The sequence below is a fragment of the Strix aluco genome, chromosome 17, assembly GCF_031877795.1.
Source record: "Strix aluco isolate bStrAlu1 chromosome 17, bStrAlu1.hap1, whole genome shotgun sequence".
Classification (NCBI taxonomy): Eukaryota; Metazoa; Chordata; class Aves; order Strigiformes; family Strigidae; genus Strix; species Strix aluco.
Window position 1 is genome coordinate 1671997 of NC_133947.1, and position 21323 is coordinate 1693319.

At 51.7% G+C, this 21323-nt stretch overlaps 2 protein-coding genes and 1 long non-coding RNA gene across 13 annotated transcripts in view; 2 read left to right on the top strand and 1 right to left on the bottom strand.

The window, feature by feature from the left end:
• Positions 1–2975, top strand: part of RTEL1 (regulator of telomere elongation helicase 1) — a 50657-nt gene extending 47682 nt beyond the window's left edge. For 5 of the 6 annotated variants that reach the window (XM_074843617.1, XM_074843619.1, XM_074843620.1 and 2 more), the window contains one exon: positions 1484–2425. In XM_074843617.1, coding sequence (XP_074699718.1) covers positions 1484–1558 — 75 coding nt within the window. In that variant the 3' untranslated portion in view covers positions 1559–2425. Of the gene's footprint in view, positions 1–1483; positions 2426–2880 lie in introns of those variants that run through there. The other variant, XR_012625589.1, reaches the window with a different exon arrangement.
• Positions 1639–12594, bottom strand: LOC141931486 (uncharacterized). Of its 2 annotated transcripts, none has more exons than XR_012625592.1 (3): positions 11753–12594; positions 2837–2993; positions 1639–1741 (listed from the first exon to the last, which is right to left on the bottom strand). It is a non-coding gene; the product is annotated as an uncharacterized LOC141931486 (long non-coding RNA). The 2 variants fall into 2 exon arrangements; XR_012625593.1 differs by lacking the exon at positions 11753–12594 and adding an exon at positions 10478–10603.
• On the top strand, positions 4377–17674 carry TNFRSF6B (TNF receptor superfamily member 6b). Of its 5 annotated transcripts, XM_074843661.1 has the most exons (7): positions 4377–4427; positions 8795–8878; positions 8958–9060; positions 10583–10659; positions 11218–11602; positions 13763–13960; positions 16781–17674. In XM_074843661.1, exons 1-7 carry the CDS (start codon positions 4416–4418, stop codon positions 17056–17058), a joined length of 1137 nt encoding a protein of 378 aa, XP_074699762.1. In that variant the 5' UTR covers positions 4377–4415; the 3' UTR covers positions 17059–17674. The 5 variants fall into 5 exon arrangements, with proteins under 5 accessions (XP_074699762.1, XP_074699765.1, XP_074699767.1 ...); XM_074843664.1 differs by lacking the exons at positions 4377–4427; positions 8795–8878 and adding an exon at positions 9166–9473 and having other exon boundaries at positions 8957–9060; XM_074843666.1 differs by lacking the exons at positions 4377–4427; positions 8795–8878; positions 8958–9060 and adding an exon at positions 10015–10033.
• Positions 17675–21323: the final 3649 nt, after the last annotated feature.

Below are 21323 nucleotides of genomic sequence, written 5' to 3' on the forward strand. Positions count from 1 at the left end.
CTGAGCTCTGAACTCTCATCAGAGGCATCGGGCTTTGTCACCACTGACTGGGCTGGATTTGAAAACTCTTCTCTGCTCACAAGTTACTCACTATGTTTTTTCAGCTCAAACACTTTCATGCATATTGTCCTCCGAGGAAGTGACTAACGGCTTATCAATTGAAATGCAATGACTTGGGTTTTGCAAATTGCAATGTCTCTTCCAATTTGTTATTTTACTGAAATAGCTTAGTGGTGGGGAGAGACAGTAAATAATTTTGAAATGTTTTAGAAGCTTTTGGAGGAGCAGACAGAACTCCCTGCAGCTGGAGGGGCATTAGAGGGATCAGCGCCGGCGGCTGTTGGGTGATTTTTCAGTGCATTAGGGGAAGTCTTGTAGGTGCTGTGCCAGTGTGTGCTGCTTTTGGTTTTAGTGTTCTGTGCAGAGGTCTACTGCTGCTTTTCAATGTTTAAATGCATCGTTTATTCATGCCCTTTTTGCAGGTTTTCCAGAGTTATTCTCATTTGGACTATCTGTAATATGGGCAAATAATACGAGATTTCACAATTATATATTCCAGTTAAAATTTTCAGAGCTCTTTTGACAAATCATTGTCTACTGGGAGGTAAAGTGAGTTTTCCTCTCCCCCTCTGTTTATGGTATTTCAATTAATGTTTCTAGACTCAAAATACTAGTGCCCAAACCCACTTTGCAGTGATTAACTTCCATACTGCAGCGAAGCCTGCGCACTCCCGCTGCTGTAGGTAACATCATATGGAGCTGGCAATTGTCTCATAAAGATTAATTTAAAACACTTTTTTACTATATCATTTGAAATAAGCAGAGCATTTTAGTTTTACCAGTAATTTGCAAGATATCAAAAAAACAGTTGAGGTTCATCTGCAGGTCAAATGGCTAAAGACCAGGCTTTAAGATTAGTGAAGAAGTAAAGTGGAACGTGGCTGGAGACACGGTTGCCTCATGAACCCAATCTTCTGCTGTTAATTGAGAAAGGTGTGGGGTGGTATGAAGAAATAAATGTGCTTGTTTCCCCTGCAAAACCCTTGGTTGGTCATGACCACATCTATCACTGATGTCCTGGTATGCCCGGACCACTTCCTTCTCATCTGTGCAAGAGGAAGCAGGAGTTCAGGGAACTCACCAGCCATCTTATGGGATTTCTCTAACAACACCTTTACTTCACAACAGCTCTTGCAGGCTCTGTATTTCCTCATTCCTGTATTTTAGTTTTCCAGATATGTCACAGCTGTAGTTAACTTGAGATAACTGCTGTAAAGTTGTTGCTACTTCACTGAGAGGCTTTCTTCTCCTTTTATTACTAGCAGTTAAATAACTGACTGCACAGTAACACTGCCTTGACAAATATTAAAAACACTATCTTGGGGACTGTAAAATGACTACATGGCTTATCGTTCGTATTGGACAGTTGCAGACTTGATAGAGAAATTTAATATCTATGTATTTTGTTCATTTATTTATATAGATGGTGAAGAAGTGCCCAGAGTGCCACAGTGATGTGAAGAAGCAGCGATTAATCCAAGTTTTCTTCTGGTCCTAATCTCACTGACAGGAAGGATGAGTACTTTGCACCAGCAGGAAGAAATCGCTGCACTCTGGCTCTCGAGCTGAGCAGCAGCAGGATGAAGGTTCATGTAAATATCTTTGATTCATACTGTGCACCAACACGTATCAGTTCTTCCTACAAAGGTGATCGAGTCTGAAAGGTCTCTCTCTCCAACCACTGGCAGGAGACAAAGCAGAATATTGTCTTCTGTTAGAACTAAGAAGGTTAATTTCTTAATTACTTTAGCCTGTAAATTCTGCTGTGGCCACCCAGGCTGAAATTTTATATCCTGGGGGCGACTGTCACTCACAGGCCCTTCAGGTAATACCAGATCCTGGAAAAACCCTGGAGACGGTAGTACAGTGGAACCAAGCTGCCCAGACTCCCCATCCTTACCCCCCTGGTGTTCCTGGAAGAAATGATTCACACTGGCTGTCTGGCAGCATCTGCTGTCTCCCATAGCAGAAGATCCTGAAAGGGTGACTTTTTTTAAAAAAAAAAAACAAAAACAAAAACAAATTCCCGTGGTCGGGTAGTGAACATGTGCACCCCAAAGCCTGATTCCTTCTGTCGTGCTGGGATTTTTTTAAAACATGCTTCTAAGGAGGCTTTATTTTCTGCTCAGTACTGATATTTCCACTGTGCCTGTGTTATCTGATGTTTACTTTCCAAGAACAAAAAGGAACTAATTGATTTAGAACTTTAAAATAAATTGGGTTAGATGGGTTAAAAAAAAAATCCTTCGTACTTCCACTCTCTGTGAGTAGTGGATATAAGTGGTTAACTTGAAAAATTGTATCAATTGTAAATCTTCAGTAGCGACTGTAAATTAAACTTTAAATAAAACCATTTTTGTCTTAATTGGGTTTTGTTTGATTTAAAAAAAATTTTTACAGGATATAAAAACATTGGGTAGGAGTAAGTGGAAAGGGTTATACTGTGGGATTTTCGACACTTGAATATTTTTTGTTTCACAAAAATGAACAAAGGATTGTGTTGTCACTTGCTAATTAGTTTTGGGGTTCCTGTGAGGACAGAGACCCTTCATATAGCATATGTTTTCAGAATTGTCTGGAAGAGTATATTCTCTGGTAATTTTAGGGGTGTGTTTTTCCTCAGCCTGTTGGTGGATTTTCATACCAATGGAATTTTGGAAAATTTGATGTTAATAATTGATAAAATTGAAAAGTGAGCTGCATTTTAACAAAAATATCAAAGGTCCTTATTTCCCCCAGTTATGGAATTCAAAACTGGTGTCACTTCAGATCTCACCGTTGCTGGGATATTGGTCCTCACTGAGAAATTTCTTTTTTCAGACTGGAATCCACTTCCCATAGAAACAGTCTCATAGTGTGCGTGATACTGCCTCGTGCACTGAAGTGTCGAATAACGTGTGAGTATTCCAGTCAGGGTTCACTGGTCAGACTACCTGAAGAACAAGAAAAGTGGTGTTCTTAAATGGCAGTGAAACAGGAACTCTCTGTATTTCATTAACTAATAATTAGAAATAATGGAGATTTAGATGGGAATGAAGGTAATTTTGGGCGAGCATATATTCTGACATGTTTAAATCTGTGAATGAATTTTACCTTCTATTTGTGTATTGGTTCAGCACACTGCTGATAGTGGCTTAGGTTCTGAGAACAAGAATAAATATAATTCAGAGAAAGCTCTAGATATTTGAAATCTAAGTGGGAAAAAAATACAGGAAAATGTAAAAATGAACAGGAAAGGATTTGGAGTGATGGTGTTGAAGGCAGTAGTGTTTAACTCTTGTCTTCCAAAAGGGCTCTGAGTTTTGTAGCGAGGTGGCTGTTGTGTTTAATGATGGAAAAGCTGCGTTTCGCTGGACTGAAATCTTGCCAGAAACATGGAAGAAGACAGCTTTGTTTCCCAAAACCAAAGCAACTCCATTCCTGAAATGTGCTTAATTTTATTTGTTGGTCAAGGGGTTTTTTGTTGAGGCTGCACCTTCACAAGTTGTGCCCTGAGTGCTCCTTATCATCATTTGTTCTCTTTTGCTTTTTTAACAAGTATAGCAATAACTATTGCATTACAAAAGTGGTTGTTTTTTTTTTTTTAAAAAAAAAAAAAAAAAGATAGATGCTCTCAGGGGAAGACAGGTCAGGCCAATGCTGATGTTTGTCAGTCAGCAGCTTTGGGGTGATGTGGATTCCCTGTGTGGGACAGGGCTCACGGCTGCTTCCGAGCACGTCCCTGCAACTTCTTCCAGACGCTCGTTTTGAATTCTCGGCGCTGTCTTGGCGAGGAGCGGAATGGGAGATCGGAGAGAGCAGAGCGAAGGCTGGGAGCAGCCAGCAGCACTGTGTTGTTTAGTGGTAGAGTAGTTCAGTGCCTTGTCTACTCTGAAGATCTCTCCGTGGGGAGAACTGCAGCTTAGTGCTTATGCCACTGGAGGGAAACCACAGCCCAGGCCACGAGCTTTGGCTGCCAGTGAGGCAGTGAAATGATGGCTTTGGGTTTGCCTGTTGGGAATTGCCTGCTACGAACTGCAGAACTGCTGTGGGACCCAGCAAGACTAAGTGAAACACTTAAAGGGACAAAGATTATTACACTCTTTTTTTTTTTTCCTTCTCAGTTAGAATATTTTTCTAGCTGTGCTTTTTCCTTGCCACTAGAGTTGTTTTAGTTCTGGAGACTGTTCCTAGCTGGGCACGCTCTGTTGTTAGTGAGATGGAGCGGAGGAACTACATTAAAAATATCTCAGTGCCATCAAGAGATTCCCACGTTCCTTCTCTTACTCTTCAGCAGTTGGATCATCTTGCTGCAGAGGTTTACTGTTGATGTGCCTTCACTAGCTGAACCCTCTGACAAGCTCTGAAATGCTTCCATGTCCCCATGGGTGAGTCTGCTGTGCACAGATGGAATTGATTCGGAGTTGATTGGCTTCGTTGTTGCTTTCTGCTGCAGTGGGGATCGCACTGCAGTGGGTCTGGAAGGCTGGTTCCCTGCTGCCAGCAGCTCTTGGGCAGGACAGAGGGATGCGAACGCATCCTGGAGATGGGAGAGCATCCAGCCTGCAGGAGGTTGTCCTTGTTGGAGGCTTATCTGCTTAGTTTTAGCCTTAATGACAGAATTTAATGATTCTGTCGTTCCTGACCTGTCTTGGAGATGTTTACTGAAAAGTTATGCCTGTCAATTTAAAAAAAAAAAAAAGGCAAGCTGCTGCACCCCTGACTGGTGATGAGCAAATAGGCTTTTACATGGCATTGTCCTTCAGCAGGTTTTACTGTAAACCCAAAGGAACTCTTGTGGGAAAACACGACTCTGAACTTGAGGTCTCCAGGTCTCTACCCTTGCAGATCGCTTGGTGTCACTAAACAGCAGCCCTGTTCCCTCTTAGAGTGTTTATGCTGGGGCTTCCAGGGCATCCCTCCCTGGTTTATGGTAGACGTGTGGCAGCGAGGTTACCTGTCCTCTGGCCCTCTCCAGCCTCTGCCCCGTAGCCGGGCACTGCGGGGTCCGTGCCTTCCCCGTGGCAGGTTGCTGGAGAATCTGTTCTCACCAAGGACTGTCCCCACGCATTTCCACTCCCCAAATTCCAAAGAAATGTTCCGAGGCTTGTGCGTCACCGAACCTCTCGTGACCCCGATACGATCCTCCTAAATGTGTTTAGAATGCTGCTTCCTCCCCCACCGCCCCAGCGATAAAGCTGCTTCCAGTGAAACCTTGAAGAAGAGGGTCTGTAGGAACCAGCTGTCAGGACGTGCTGCAGATAGTGATCTCTTGTCGTCTTGGAACTAATTGAATTTACAAGAAGGAGACACAGATGGTACATCACTTATAAAGAGCAGAAAGTGAAAACAATTGTTTCAGAAAAAAAAAAAATCTAGATTGCTTGAAGTGGTTAGAGGAACTGATCCCAATGGAGTGCTCAGGAAGAGGAAAACCCATTGTGGACACTCCTTGCTGATTTGGGGCAGCAAATGACACATGAGTTACAGATCATGAAGGACGTAGATATTAATCTCTGTTTATTGCCCCTGCCTTGCCAGTGCTATGACTGTACCTGGGATAGTGTCTTGTTTTAGTGGTTTGTCACTGAAAAGGCTTTTCCCGTTGTTTTTCCCACGTAAGGCTGAAAGGACTCGGGAAAGAGACCAAAAATAACAAAACAGCTGTTTTATAGGAAAGACGTGAACTGTGTCTTTACTTGGAGGAGTGGCTACTGACTGAGAGTGAGGAATTTCTTTGCTTTTCAGATTTTTCTCTGAACTTTAGTGAGAAACCTGATTTTGCAAGAATAGTTTCAAAAAGCAGTGCTGCTGGGCACCCCGAAGCTCCCAGAAGTGTGAAATGATGCCCTGTGTGGGGAAGTGAGATCAGAGCCATGAGAACATGATGCTGAATCCCTTTGCTAAGCTACCTCTGCAGGTCAGAAAGTCAGTAGTGAGTCAAGTTTTTGCTTTTCAGTGACCCTGTAAACCCACGCTGGGACGTTCACTGGACAAGTGAAACAACAGACAGGAAAAGATTAATCGAAGGTGGTTATTCTACCGGACTCTGACTCCCTAAAAGATTGAGGTTGCTCTTTCTGTCCCACTGACGTGGTATTTCACACTCTAAATATTAATCTGACAAATTTTTGTCAGTTAAATTCAGAAAAAAATTAATTGGTGATGCTACAGTGCGGTGTGGTGAGGAGCTGCGGACTTCGAGCTCGCTGGCGACTTCCATCGCAGCAGTTACCGTGAGGAGGACACAGGAACTGCCCTGAGGTGCCCTCCAGGATGTACCTGCCTCTGCTTCGTCCATCTTGCGGGTCCCTCCACCCACGCAGAGGTGTAAGCAGGTGCTCTTTGGTTTTCTTTCAGTCGAAGCAGAATACGGAGGGAGACAGAGAAGAGATGAAGCCGTTCAGATAAACTCTTTTGAGTAATCCTCTCACAAACATCGCAGTGTGACCCTTGGTCACTTCAAGCTACTCACGAGTTTGCAAAAGGCTCGATGACTTGATTTCTGTTGCAGCTTCTTGGAAAAGTCCAGATATGTCAGCAAGAGGGCTGAAAACAGGCTAAAGAACCATGGGAAATCCGCCATAGGAAAACTGAGATCAGGCTCCTGCCTACCAGAGAAGGAAACGCGTTGCCGTTGCACGAAGCTGCTCTGAAAGGCCAGGCTGTCCTTGGGTGGGCTGAGCCCAGACTAAAGAGGCTTCGCTTAAACTCTCCAGCCAGGGCAGCTGCAGTGTGGGTCTTAGTGCTTGACTCAAACTAGTGATGAATTTCACCCAAAAAATATCTCCAAGAGGATGTGCCTCAGTCCCAGGGGAGTGCTGGGAGGTTAATTGATACATTTAATTACTGAGATGATGCATGCTGACAAAGCAAAGCCCCATTAGTCCTTGGCTTATGTCAAAAGGTGTTACAAATCATGGGGATTACTTTGGGGAGCTACAAGTGACTCAGATAAACCAGCAGTTGAATTAAAATCCGTTTGAGAGCGGCCTGTGAAGATCAGCCCATTGCCCCTTCGGTGCAAATAAACACAGCCCAGGCCCTGCAGTCGGACCGAAATACTGAGCCCTTCGCCTCCAGCTGGAGCCAGAGTTGTTTCTTTAACCGTGGTGGGGAGAAACTGATCTTCCTGGAAGGAGCTTTGGATTCCTTCTGACCATAGGGGATTGCTTCTCCCTGGAGAGCAGGAAGCTGGGTTTGATTTTCTTTGTAAATGGGGTGTTTTAGCTCTTGTAGGTTCCATCTTTAACAGCGTTAAGAATAAAGTCCAAAAGATTCCCCATCGGCAGATCCAGGGACTGACAGGTGGAGGCGAGAGGCTCGTTCTGGTGTTGCAGAAGGCAAATGCTCAAGTGTTAATTCTCTGTAATGATACGCAAAATGACTTGGCTGCTGGCTCCTGGGGAGAAAAACCTCCACGTCCTCTCACCACCTCACTAGGGCTCCACCTTCCTGGAGACTTTGCACTCGCTTTTTGAGGGCCTGATCTGGTTGTGACTGTTCACAAATGCCTGTTCAGAGTCTCTTTGAGACAGATGCTGCCCCTCTCCTTGGGGGTTGCTGGAGGACGAGGGAGACTGTTAGGGATGAGCTCCCCCCTCCCCAGCCACAAGTGCCCCCAGCTCCAGCCCATGTTACTCTTCAGGACACCTTCTAGATAGCACCTGGGTATGAACAAGCTGTTTGGGCCTGGGCTGTGCATGTTGGATAATACCAACGTACAAGGTGTGAGTAGACATGGAGGGAACAAGTGTGAAAAGATTATTTGGGGGCACGGAGAGATGAGGACACGAGGAGCCCAGTTTTCTTGCAAAGGAGAGAGATGCTGCTCCAGAGGGTTGTGGTTCGGACCCACAGCTCAGCCCTGTGTGTCACAGCTCTCAAAACACTCATTGTGGTGTTGGGCCTCCCAATATGAAACAGAGTACAAAATTTTCAAAATTTTTCTGCGATTCTGTATTTGGTGTTTGATGCTTAGAACTGCTCAGTGGCCTGAGCTGCCCCGTAGAGCAGAGGATGGAGGTGGGAGTGGGAGATGCTCGAGAGAAATACAAATTGTGACAGCTGCCCGAGAAGCTGATTTCGAGGGTGTTGGGTTGGCTTGTAAAAACAGGTCCTATTCCTTGTGGGCAGCCCTATTCCCACGTGGAATTGCTTTCTTGCAGCTCAAAGGGTGGGACATTTATTCAGAGCCCCAGCGCGGGTACCGAGTGCTGCTGTTTTCAGAGGCAGCAGCTGGTGTCCTTGTGGTCAGAGGTCTCCAGCCAGCAGAGCCCGACCCCAGAGCAGTGAGACTAAAACCAGCACTTCCACAGCAAAGGACTTGCGGGAGGATATTTTAGCCCCTTCAGTGCCTCCACAGGGGGATGTTTGGGAAGTTGGGCATTAAACAAGTGTGTTTATGGACTGGCTACTGGTTTTGGACTGGTGTCTCCACACTATTCTGAGCCAGCAATGCTTTGTGGGCTGGTGGTGGTTATCCCTGGTTTATCTTAGAGATAATACGGGGGTGCCACTCTGCTGGTTTCAAACCTACCAACTGGTATGGTTCCCAGTCACAGGCCTGCTGCTCACCGCGCCAAGCCGGGCCTGGCAGAGCCCTGCCTGAGGCCGGGGGGGTGATGGGGGTGTCCCAGGACCCGTGGGCTGTGCCCGGAGGAGAGGCCACAGGGTTGTGACGTGGGAGCCGGGGGGTTGGTTTGTGTGATGGTAGCGGCGCAGGTTGCAGGGCGCTCTCTTGCCCTTTTCTCAGATGAAGATGATGTTAAGCGGGTGCAGTGCAAAACCCACCGGATTCCCCAGCTGGCTGCTCCGGGCCTTAGGATGTGATTTGTTGGTAGGTGTGTTTGTTTTCTTTCCTTCCACTGATTGTGAAGTTTAAAACCAAGAAGAAAGCTGAACTTTTTTTTTCTCAGCTGTTTGGAATCGCTTGCAGCTTTCCCCCTTTTCTCTGCCTTGGGGCACCGTTCCTGACAGGAGAGGTGGTGTCAGGGAGGGAACTCAGCGGCTGGGTTTCAGGTACAGTGTGTGCTCTGCTCTTCACCAGCTCACTACGGAGCTCTCCTGCTTTTACACTCTTTTTTTTACATCCTGTGCTTTTCCTCCTTCCCCTGGGGCTTGCAGTTTGGGGGCTGGAGCAGGGGGACCATCAGCCCCCCAGCCTGCTCCTTGCAGAGGTGCCTTTGGATTTTCTCGCCTTCAGAGAGAAGCGGGTGAGACGGGCAGAAGGACCCAGCACCTGAGGCTGACGGATTTACGCCGGGGCAGTGCAGAGTGGGCAGGCACAGCCTGGCTCTGCTCAGTGCTGTGCCTACAGCCTGAGTTCAGGGTCCACTGAAATCTTTGGGGTCTCAGATTTACAGCAAAGTGGCACCTCTAAGATAGTTAAACGCCGACCTCCTCTGCTGCTGGATGTCGTTATCCCCCAACAGGTACCTCTGAGTGTTTTAGCGTTACAGTCGGAGTTAGGGTGTCATCCTCTGCTCCTGAGAAGGTTAAAGCTTCAGGAATGCATTGCCTAATCACTCAAAATTGGGGCTGTTTTAGCAGGGTTAGTGCCCTGGGCCCAGCGGGGGGGTTGCTCCTGTCCCTGGCTGGAACACCACCACCCCCCCCCCCAGGACCACTTTCACTGTTTCCAGCCCCGGCCCAAAAGGGCTCCTCTGGGCTGTGGTTTGGGGGCGAACTGTGCCCCCAGCAGCCAGAGGCAAAGGCTGTTACTGGGAAGTTATTTATAGGCTGGGAACAGCGTGTTCACGGGGGGCATTTCCCCAGCCAAAAAAAAAAAAAAAAAAAAAAAAATCCTCAACGTGCCCCTGTCCCACTCCCAGCTCTGCGCTTCCTACCTGCCTCCTCCTTCCACACAAGTCAAAAAAACACCTTTTGCTGCCCCGAGAGCTCCACACAAAAGCAGAAATGGGAGCGAAAGGAGCGTTCGGGCAACCGCGGAGCTGGACGGGGCCCCGGACCCGCCACACCGGGAGCCCGGGAGGTTGGGGCGGGGGGGCCGGGATCCCTCGGGCCTTGCGTAAGAGGGTCTTTCCCACAGGCTGGGCTATAAAGGTGCTGCCCGGCGAGGGGAGAGGCGCGGAGCGGCGCGGAGCGAGGGTGCGGGGCAGGGAGCGCTCCCGGGGAGGAGCCGCTGCCGGGGGCTGGGATGAGGAGGGGAGGGATGGGGCTGGGGAGGGAGGGCAGGCGCTCCGGGGGATGGGATGGGGTGGGATGGGGAGGGAGGCCTCGGCTGCTGCCCCACCGCCTCGCCCGCAGCTGCTGCTCCCGATTTTGGGGGGGACTTCCCTCCTCCGAGCACTTACGCGTGTCAGGGCGATGAGTGAGTCAGGAGCGGGGTCTGCCGCTGCCCCTGGGCCGGGGAGAGCCGCGTCTCCCTCGGAGGAAGGACTGTTATAAAAACTCAGCCTTTCATAACCGTCCTTACCCGCCCATCGTTCTCTTTCAGCTTTAAAGCCGGGCGGCGGGATCGGTGCTGCTGCTGCTGCCGAGAGGAGCTCCAGCCCCTGAGGAACTCTCTCTGTCTCCCCAGAGTCCTGGTCACGGCGCTCGGAAGCCCTCGGTGTGATGCCACCCCGCCACGTGCCGAGCCGAAGGCATCTGTCCCAGGTAATGTGCTGTCTGCTCGGAAGGCTGGGAACGTGGGCTGGGAAAAGGACGGGGGGGACAGACACCACTCTGGGATCTTCCGGTCCTATATGGAGTGTCTGGGTTCCCAGAAAAAGTTTAGTTCCTATGGAGCACGCTGGGGATTTGCTAGTTTGAAAAACTCCCCTTCTGCTTCTTGATCTGCAAAGGTCTTACCCCAAATGGTGGGGAACGGACTGGGGTGAAAAGAGGGGGAGAATGAGCTGGAGCTGCTTTTAGCACTAGAAGAGGGAAACAGGGTTGTGAAGGCACCACAAAATGGGTTTGAGAAGCATCGTTTGGGGAGGGAGCTCTGCCACGCGGGATGGCAGCGGAGGGTGATGGGGAGGCACGTGGGGGGCAGCGGTGGGTCCCCGGTGCCACCGTTGCTTCACCCCTGGGGCTGGGGTCAGAGCGTGGCGGGGGAATAATTTCTCCCGTCTACAGCGGTAACGAATCCTGTGGCGCGGCGGCCGCGTTTGCCGCTTCTGCCTCTGCGAGAGGACGAGCTGAGGGCTCTTTGCGCTGTCTCTGCTGCAGTGGACGTTTGCCCCTCTCCTCCTCCTCCTCCTCCCGGCTGAGCTCGGCTCCAGCGCCCAACCCACTTACCCATGGAAAGATGCTGTGACACACGAGAAGCTCACGTGCCAGCAGTGCCCGCCGGGGACCTTCGTGGCACAACACTGCACCAGGGACAGACAGACGGTGTGCGAGCCCTGCCCGGATTTGCACTACACACAGTACTGGAACTACCTGGAGAAGTGCCGGTACTGTAACGTCATCTGCGAGGAGAAGCAGGTGGAGGTGCAGCAGTGCAATTCCACCCACAACCGCGTCTGTCAGTGCCAGGAGGGCTACTACTCCGAGATGGAGTTCTGCATCAGGCACTCCGAGTGTCCGCCGGGCTCTGGCGTAGAGAAACCGGGTAAGTGCCCTAACCAGGCGGCAGCGGTGGGCGTGCTGCGAGGCTCTTGGCACATCCCAAAATCTCTACTGGAGCTAAAAATCAAGGATGGAGCTAAAAATCAAGAGGCTGACGGTTGCCTGTAGCCCGACCTATTCCCCTTGTGCTCACCAGCGTGCTGCCGTCCTTGCTAGCATGTGAAACTGGTCCCAACTTCTTTTCCAAGGAGTGATTTGTTTGGTTTTTCCCTCACTTTTGCTTTGAAAAGTCTTTGAAATCCCCCAGCACCACGCACAGTTGGGACGTGGCAATCCTGATTACCGGCTTCACGTGCTGCAACAGGCAGAGCTGGGCCGTGATTCACCCGTCCCAGGAGCAGCAGCTCGTCCCAGCGGGGCTCTCAGCGGGTGGAAAAGTCTGAGCAGCTCCAGCTCCTCTGTCAGCTCCCTTTTCCTTGCAGGCGGGTAGCCAGGGAGCTAATTATCTGGCCTGAAAAGGGCTGTTAATGATGCAAGGGTAGGACTGGTGAGCGTGTAGCTCTGGGGCTGGGTTTTGTGGTTTTTTACTGAGTAATTTGGAGCAGCTGTATTCAAAACATGAAATGGATACGTGGATAGGTTCCAAAACCATAAATCAGCCTCGTTTTGTTTCACGTCTGGGGGAGATTCACGAGGCCGAGACGCCGTCTCCTGGTAAGATGTAAGTCACAAGAGATTTTAAGGGGGTTATTTTTCCCTTGTTTCCCCAGCACAATTTGCCTGCTCCCTTCGTTGCCCCCATTTCTATGTGGGCAAACTTTCTAAAAATACAAGTTGCCTATGAGCAGGTTTCGCTTTCGCTGTTCCCTGAGTGTCCGAGGACCAGGAAACCACAGCGTGGGCAGCATCAGCAAAACCAGCGTTACCCTGCTTCGTGCTTTGAAGCGTGGAGGCTTTTGAAGTCCTTCCATGTGCGGCACAGAAGAGCTCCAGGCTCGCAGGCCAGAGGAGAAATACCTGTTGTTTTCAGCTGATGCTGATGGTTAAGGTTTGGGGTTTAATTTTTTCCATAAGATGTGACTGTTACAAAACACGGTAAAGCAGCAAGAGCTGACCTCGGTCTCCAAGAGTGCGGGGAAGGCCTCTGAAATTAAACATCAAATTTGGCTGGAGGGTTGGCTGGAGCACTGAGGAGGCATGCGAGCAAGCTGGGGCATTTGAGGACAAGCTAATTTTTTGTTATCATTATTAATTTTTTCTTACAAATGGCTTCTTGCGTGGAGAATGATGCTACCCCAGCCCAGACCTCCGAGCCCCAGGGCAAGGACCAGCGCGGGTGGGCAGAGCCCGGGGGCCGTGAGCTCTTGTGGCTGGACAGGGATGCAGTGGGCCCTGGGGAGAGCTCGCTGGCTTCCAGGGCGAATGGGTGCTGTGATCCGTGTGCGGTTCCTCTGGGGACACGGGCTTTTTTTAGGGTTTTCCATTTGCAAATATCGCTCAGGTGTTGGGATCATCAGCTGCATTTGTGGTAGAGCCAAAATGGCCCGAGGCGGGTTGCAACAAGGTGGAAACCTTGTTCTTAACTGCATGTATGAAGAGGAGATGAAAAGGGACGTGAGGTTTTCTGCCATCAGGGCCGTTCCCTCTTCTCCCAAGGAATGTGTGAGACACCCTGGCGCAATCTCGCTCCCGCTGGTCCCTGTGAACCAGCGGCGGATCTGGCCTGGAGCCGGGGCGGGGGGGAATCTGCGGCGCTGCAGAAGCGAGAGGTTTTCACCTTCTCAGCAACTTTTACTTTCACTTGGCCAGGAGCCTCCTGACTCTGCTGTGGTTCAAAGGGCCGGTTTGTCACTCAGTTTACCCATCGTCCCCGCTGGTGTCTCCTGCCCAGGAGGTGGCCCTTTTCCATAGCAGATGAGATCTCCTGGGTCTGGAGGCTGGTGACAGTTTATCAGCACGTACCAAATGCTTTGGCTTGGGAGATGAGGGGGGAAAGCGTTGCTGTTTGCCCTACAAGAGGACACACGGTCCCCGGGGTTGGGGGGGGGGGGCTGCAGGCGATGATCATTTCCAAACCATCACCCTGGTGCTCGAATGGTGTCTGGTACTTTGCTCTGCTGACATTGTCCCCAGCTCCCACCCCTGCTCCCCTGCCAGCTCGTCACCCCAGGCTGACGCTCCCCCCTTCTCTCCCCGCACACAGGTACCCCCTTCGAGAACACCCAGTGCCGCCCCTGCCCACGTGGCTTCTTCTCCTCCTCCAACTCCAGCACCAAGCCGTGCCAGCCACACCAGGACTGTGAGCAGCAGGGGAAGGTGACCAACGTGCAGGGCAACAAGTACCACGACACCCTCTGCACCTCCTGCAAACTGGGGGGAAGCAACAGCACACAGGCACCAGGTGAGCCACGGCTCTGCAGGCCGGGGGGGGATGCTGGGACCAAGAGTGAACTTTCTGGTGACATTTTCTATGTAGATGCAAAACGAGGTGAAACAGCTTGTAAAAGTACGGAGTGATCCATAATTAATAGTAATTATGGATAAAATACAGACTGTCTGCCTTCCTCTCCCTCCGGGGTCGGTCCTGCAACGGCCCCTGCTCAGCCAGAGCCCATGCAGGCTCCTTGCTCAGCGAGAACAAAGAGCTGGCAGTGAAATCCCGCTGGTTCTCACCAGGAACTGGGGTAACTGGGGGTGCTGGGGCACGAGGACAGTTTTGGTGGCTGTAGCTGATAGCTCGCAGTGATAACCAATACTGGTGGTCATGTAAACAGACGCGGTGTGAAGGGCCAAGCCACCAGCTCGGCTCCTGACGTCTTCCCGCGTTCGCCTCTCCCGGCTTTCAGGCTGTTTTCCAGGAAGTTTCTATTGCGGCCGCAACCTTGTCTCGTGCAGGTTGGATGGGGCAGAGTCCAAGGTTCATCGGAGCTGAGCGTAGGGTGGATTTTGACCTGTTAGGTGAAAAAGTGGAGACGTGGTGTCAACTGTGTCACCGTGATAGTGCAGACGTAGTGCTGAGCCTCGGCGGAGGCTGAAGGTTGGGCAGGAGCTGCCAGTGGACACAGATCGTGGGATCATCGAATACCAGGTTGGGAGGGACCTCAAGGACCATCTGGCCCAACCTTTCTTGGCAAAGGAGCCAGGGACAGCGATGGGCTGGCTCTGGGGCTGCTTTGTAACATGCACCCCAACAAGTTAGGTTAAAGGTTGGACTAGATGAGCTTCAAGATCTTTTCCAACCTTGATGATTCGGTGATTCTGTGAAATTAGGGGATAAGAAAGGGACTGAAAAGCATCTCAAGGCCCTGATGTCAGGGGCAGCTGTTTCGAACCACCCGCTCTGCCCTGAGCATCCAGCCTAGATAGACAGGAGATTGATTCAGCGTGACTGACCTGGGTGGCAGTGAACCTGCGCTCTTGAACTTCCAAAAAAAAAAATCAATCATAGAGCCATAGAAGAGCCCAGGCTGGAAGGGACTTTGGAAGTTCATCTGGTCCAACCTTTGATGGGAAAGGGAGCCTGGATGAGTTTATCCAGCGCCATGTCCAGCCTCATCCTGAAAACCTCCAGCGATGGGGACGCCTCTGCATCCCTGGGGAGGTTGTTCCAGTACAAAAAAATGAAGCTTGATAGAAGAGCTTCTCCATGGAGCAAGGAGGCTCTTCCCCCCAGCAGCGTGGGAGAGGAGCTCTCGCCTTTCCATCCTCCCCTGGCACCGCCAACGTGGGGCATTTCCCCTTACAAAGCCTGACTCACGCCCCGAGCTCCTCGCCAGGAGAGGGGATGGGAAGCTCCGTCGTCAGCAGGACGCGGTCCCGGGGAGCTGGGGGTGGTCAGGTGAGAGCAGCGTCAGCAGCACGTGCGCTGCCGCTCCTTAGGCAACGGCATCCGCGGCCAGCCCGGCCTTTCAGCTATTTATAGAGCAAGAGAAGCCCATGAGCAATGGGAGCTGACGGGTATTTTTAACTCTGGTTCATCATGATTTCACTCGGGAGGCGTGCAGGCACCTGCCTTCCTCCCTGCTGCAACAGCAACCGCCGCAGCAATTCAGTATAAACCCCGAGTCTGCAGGAGAGGCAGAGTCTGGGCAAGGGAGCCTGACCCACCCCACTATAACCAGTGAAACCTTTCCCAGTTTACAACGACACAAAACTGGGCTAGTGTCTCCTTGATTGAGTAATCGTTTGGCCTTGGTTTCTTGAAAATTCTTTGTGATTTCATTCCTTACACTGGACACACTCCAGCGGCACTTTAGCCAGGACAAAGTCTGTCCAAAAGCTCCAGTCTGGGCTGTGCCTGGAGCTGATCCCGTCCCAAGATGTCAAAAATCTGTGTGGGGAAATGAAACTATCAGGAAAAATAACGTGTAAATATTTACTGCAATTACTTCAGGTTTTTCTGGAGTTTCCCCTCTTCCCCTACTCCCTGGCAGGGAGGAGCATGGAAAAGGTATATTTACTTTTTAAAAAATTACAGGAACTTTTACACATTGGTTTCTAACTGCCCCGTAGAGGCTGCTGCTGGGAAATCCAGCCTGTGGCGAGGGCTGGACCCAGCCTCCCAGGGCAGTTAGCTGGTGGAGACGGGCTTTGGCCAGTTAATGATGCTGGATTGGTGCTTTCCTCCTTCCTCTTCCTTCCAACCTCCCTTTTTTCCAGTTGCAAGACGTGTATTCTGTTTGTTCCACCACATGCTGCCGGCAGCATGAGCCGGCTGCCCTCCCTCTTCCCCCCTGACCTGCGCAAAGGATGAGCCCACTGCGAGCCAGACGCTGCTGCCGGGACTCGTGTTCTGCCCAGGCACCTGCCTGCGTGGGCAGAGCGGGGTGGGTGTGGATGTACGTGGCCAGGGGAGCTCAAATACCCCCCGAATGGGGAAGGGGGGCTGTGAGAGGCAGCTTTCCTGGCAGGGCTGGGAGCCCTGGTCTGAGCCGCAGCTGGAGAGTGCTGCCCAGGTGAGGACAGTGTCGTAGGAACACCGAACAGTTTGGGTTGGAAAGGGGCCTTTAAGGGCCATCCAGCCCCACGGGCAGGGACATCTTCACCTAGATCAGGTTGCTCAGAGCCCCGTCCAACCTGGCCTTGAATGTTTCCAGGGATGGGGCATCTACCCCCTCCCTGGGCCGCTGTCCCATGGGGAGGCTCGGTAGGGCTGTGACCTGCTCTCCCGGTGTCCCGCAGTCACCTTCCCTCTAACCTCCGGGTGTTTTTCTCCCACCAGCTCTAGGAGACGACGACTGTGAGCAAGCCATGATCGACTTCGTGGCATATCAGAACATCCCCATCCGAAAGCTGAAGCGCCTGCAGCAAATCCTGGAGCGCTCGCCGAAGAAGCAGACACTGGGGACCAAGGCAGCCGTCCAGGAGAAGTTCAGGACTTTCCTCACCCAACTCAAAGAGGGGCACTACGAGGTCACCAAGGAGCTGCTGGACGCTCTGCGAGCTGCCAAGCTGCACTCCATCGAGGAGAAGGTCCGTGAGCGCTTCCTCCTGGACTGAGAGCATGAACCGAACTTTTCGGGTGGTTTTGGTCTTTTGTTTTGATTTTTTTTTTTTTTTTTTTTTTTTTTCTTCTGTGGCTTCATTAATTTATTAATCTTTCCAAACCTAACTTGAAACGCAGCGTTAGAGAGGAGCGATGGGTCAGAGTCAAAGTGTGCTGTGGCAGCTGCGGTGGGTCCTGCTCTGCGGGCGGAGGGATCACTCCCTGGGCGCTGGCCGCTGATTTTCCAGCACTCAGCAAAGGTCAATATTTTATCAGAAGAGAAACATGTGGCCAGGGTCCTTTTTTCTGGGGAAGAACCCAGCTCCCCCTTTTTTTAAGAAAACTGTCTGGCTTTGTTTACAACTGTCTGGGCTTGGTTTTGTCGGGGTTTTTTTTAGTTATTTAACAGTATTTCCCACAGCGGATTCACTTGCATTGGTTTGTCATGCTTTGTTTGGAGAAGGGAGTTTACTGCTGAGACACACGTTGGGTGTAGGATGCCTCTGAAGTCACTGGTACAGCCAGCTTTAAATTTATTTCTAAACTACCTGTTTTTATACCATGTGTGAGAGATGTTTTCTAAAGAAAGAAACAAAAGAAGTTATTTTATTATACAATTCTCTGCCACCAGAGCCCTTTCCTAGTCTCATTTGGAGGAGAGAGGTGGTGTTGCCAGTCCCAGACCATCACCTTCTGACTCCACTAACCCTTGCCTGCTTTTTGCACGTGCTCCACCCCCTGATCACACCACACCAGCCACCCACACCACACAACAGCCCACGGAGCCCAAACCCAGCCTCCCTGAGCCACGGCAAAGCGCAGCCTGTCTGCGCTGGGATCTGCCGCCGGTGCGGGCCAGGGCGAAGCTCACATCTCTTGGGTCAGGCCCTGAGCCCCAGGTCTGTCCCCGTGTCACCCTGAGCCCCAGGTCTGTCCCCAGACCTGCGGGGAGGCTGTGGCATGTGAAGAGGTGTTTAGTCAGCCAAGAGCTGTGCATTGGGGCACTTGTGCTGACCGCAGGTCGGGTTTTTTTTAAGCCTTGCAGATGTCACTTAGGGAAGTCAACAAGGGTGACCCTCTCAGGCGTTTTCCAGTCTGTAGCAATGATGACACAGAGCCGACATCTTCTGCTTTGAATGAGTCTGACTTTTTTATAGCTCTTTTTTAGCTGAGTAGCTGCCAGGAATAGTTTGTGGTTCAAAAGAGGAGTATTTTCCCCCAGCTAAGAGCTGTTAAAAGCACTCTGAAGCATGTGCTATGTGGAAATGCCCCCACACTTCCCCCAGGCGGGGACATACTGAGTACAAAAGGGGATTTTAACCTTCTTTCGCTGCCCACAGACACATCCCGGCTCTTCTCGCAATGCCCAGTTGTTCATCCACGGCTGGCAGAATGAACGGGGCTGATCCTGGGGGCAGCACGTGCCTTTTCACTGTTCCAGAGCTCTGGAGTCTCTGGATGTCTGCTCGTGCCTGCCTGGCACTGCAGACTTGCAACCGGGGACCCCAGACTTGCAACCGGCTCCCCCTGGTTTCGGGCTCTGGGGCTGAAGCAGCTCCTGACATCGCCCTGGGTCACTTCAGCCAGGGACAAAGAGAAGCAGAAGGCTGAAAAGAGCAGAGGGGACCCCTCGCTCACACCTCTGCATTGAGCCAGGACTGATCCTGGCAATCCCCTCACAGCTTTGTCAAGCCTGGTCTTGAAATCCTACAGAGGCGGCTGCACAAGGGGCTGTAACTCCCCTCTCCAGCGCTCAGTTATCACCATGTCTGATCTCCACCCTCCTGAGCTGCTTTATTCCAGTGAGCTGCAGCTCAGTCCCCAGGTGCGACTTACCCCGAGCCCCCTGGCAGTAGCAGAGTGCTGATGCCACGGTCCAAGAGCAGCCAGGGCAGGAGACGAGGAGCGTTTCCATCTGAGTACTCTGAGAAACGAAGGTCTAAAGGAGAACAGGGATGGAGGGTTGTTAAGTGTTGGAACTGCTTCCTGTTCTTCGTCCACGCCACCCTGGCTTCTTGAAATAAGTATTTACCCTGAGAGTCAGGGGGGAGAGAGGGAAAACGAGAGAAACTGGTAATTGTTATCTTGGATGCCGGTTTAGTTGGGTGATTTTTCCAGACAAAGATGTGCCTTTTCTGTGTATTTTTGGGGATAGAAGACCTCACTCCTGAGTTGGATGTGTCCATGGGACACTGTGGCTGAGTTCGGGGTCTTGGGCCACCTCGTGTTGTCCTTGGAGCTTGTTGCTCTTCTCACCAGCAAGGTAAAAGCCCGGGTGCAGGCTGGAGGCTTCCACCAACTGCAGAGCGAGCCAGGAGGTGGCCAGCTCCAGGCCTTGGGCTCCCGGCTGAGCTGGGGCTGCTCACCGGTGGCTGCAACGTGGCTGAGGGCTCCAGGGGAGTCTGGGTCGGACCAGGCATGGGCAGAGCTTAACGTGGAGAGGCTGCAGTCCAGCCGTGCTCAGTCCCGTGCTCCTGCAGCAGCTGCTTTTGGAGGTTTGCTCCCACCCGCAGGTTTGCAAGAGATTATAGGTCCCACCGCTGTGACTCCGAGGGGCCAAACACCCCCAGGTGTAGGTGGTGCAGGGGTGAGGGGAGCCACCTGGCTCCTTCCCATCCTCCTGAGAAGTGAGGCCTTGCCGAGCCCCCATGGCCCTCCCAGCACCGAGTGTGGGTCAACCATGTCCGACCCCTCCTTGGAGGGGACACAGTGGGTGTCTGTCACCCATGTACCATGCCAGATTGCAGTGGGGGGCACAGACCTCGGCTCGACGGAGTAGGAGAGGATGGTTAAATACCTGGGCCCCAGTCTGTGTCAGACAAGCTCTGGGCTACTAGGCTCCCCCAGCCATTGGCCAACGCAGCCGGGAGCGAGGGCCTGGGGCAGGCAGGTGATGCCTTGTGCCACCCAGCAGCCCCCCAAGCTTTGTGCCGCCGGGGCCACTTGCTCTTCCAGGATGTGCCGTGAGCACCCACGTCTTACGATCTTGCTCTGCCAAGGTGGTTTTGAGCGGGAGGTGCCTCGGTGGGTGTTTCGGTGTTGGTGCCTCGGGAACCTTCCCAGGCAGGCGACGCTCCGGGCGCCGGTGCCGCTTGCAGGCGGTTTGTCAGCAGTGCTCGCCCTCTCCCCAGGCCTCCTGCTGCCGTAGTCCGTGGTCTCCCCCTGACCCAGGTCCCCTCATGCCAAGTTAGCTGGAATTTCTTGCACAACAAAGTTTCTCCTCGCGTGGGCTTGAGGATAATGTGACAGCAGGGGATCTTTCTGGTAAATATTGACCTTTATAACAGCGTCCAAACACCCCAGCACGTGAGTCCTGCTTGGCTTCCAGGAAATGGGCTTGCTGGGAAAGCCTGTGGTGCTGACCCCAGCTCTGCCCACCAGCCCCCCCTCCCTGGCTCTGCTCCCACCACCTCGCACCCCGACCACAGCAGGAGGTCACTGACCAACCTCTGAGTGATCATAAGTTTAATTAGTTGAAAAGGTGAAATAAGAGGATAAAAACCCCTTTTGGTTTTCACTGAAGTTTCCAAGGTCCAGAAGGAGAAGAGGAACAGTCAGCAGGTGAGCTTCTTCCTGATAATTACTGGTTTGTGTATGAACTGGGCTAAAGACAAGTACTTGGTAACATCTGAGAAGTTGTGGCAGTCCAGCAAAGTTCCTGCTGACTGGAAAAGGGGGAACATAACCCCCATTTTTAAAAAGAGAAATAAAGAGGACCTGCGGAACCACAGGCCAGTCGGCCTCACCTCTGTGCCCAGCAAGATCATGGAGCGGGTCCTCCTGGAAAGTGCTGGGGCACATGGAAAATCAGGAGGTGGTTGGTGACAGCCAACGTGGCTTCACTAAGGGCAAATCCTGCCTGATTAATTTGGTGGCCTTCGACGACGGGGTTACAGCGCTGGTGGGTGAGGGAAAAGCAACGTCATCTACCTGGACTTGTGCAAAGCGTTTCACACTGTCCCACATCCTTGTCTAAATTGGAGAGACATTGATTTTATGGAGGGACCCCTTGGTGGATGAGGAATTGGCTGGATGGTCGCACTCCAAGAGTTGTGGTCAACAGCTCAGTGTCCAAGTGGAGAGCAGTGACGAGTGACGTTCCTCGGGGGTCGGTGTTGGGACCGGCGCTGTTTAACATCTTTGTTGGTGACATGGACAGTGGGATCGAGGCACCCTCAGCAAGTTCTCTGATGACACCGAGCTGTGTGGTGCAGTGACACACTGGAGGGAAGGGATGTGCCATCCAGAGGGACCTGGACAGCCTGGAGAGGGGGGACGT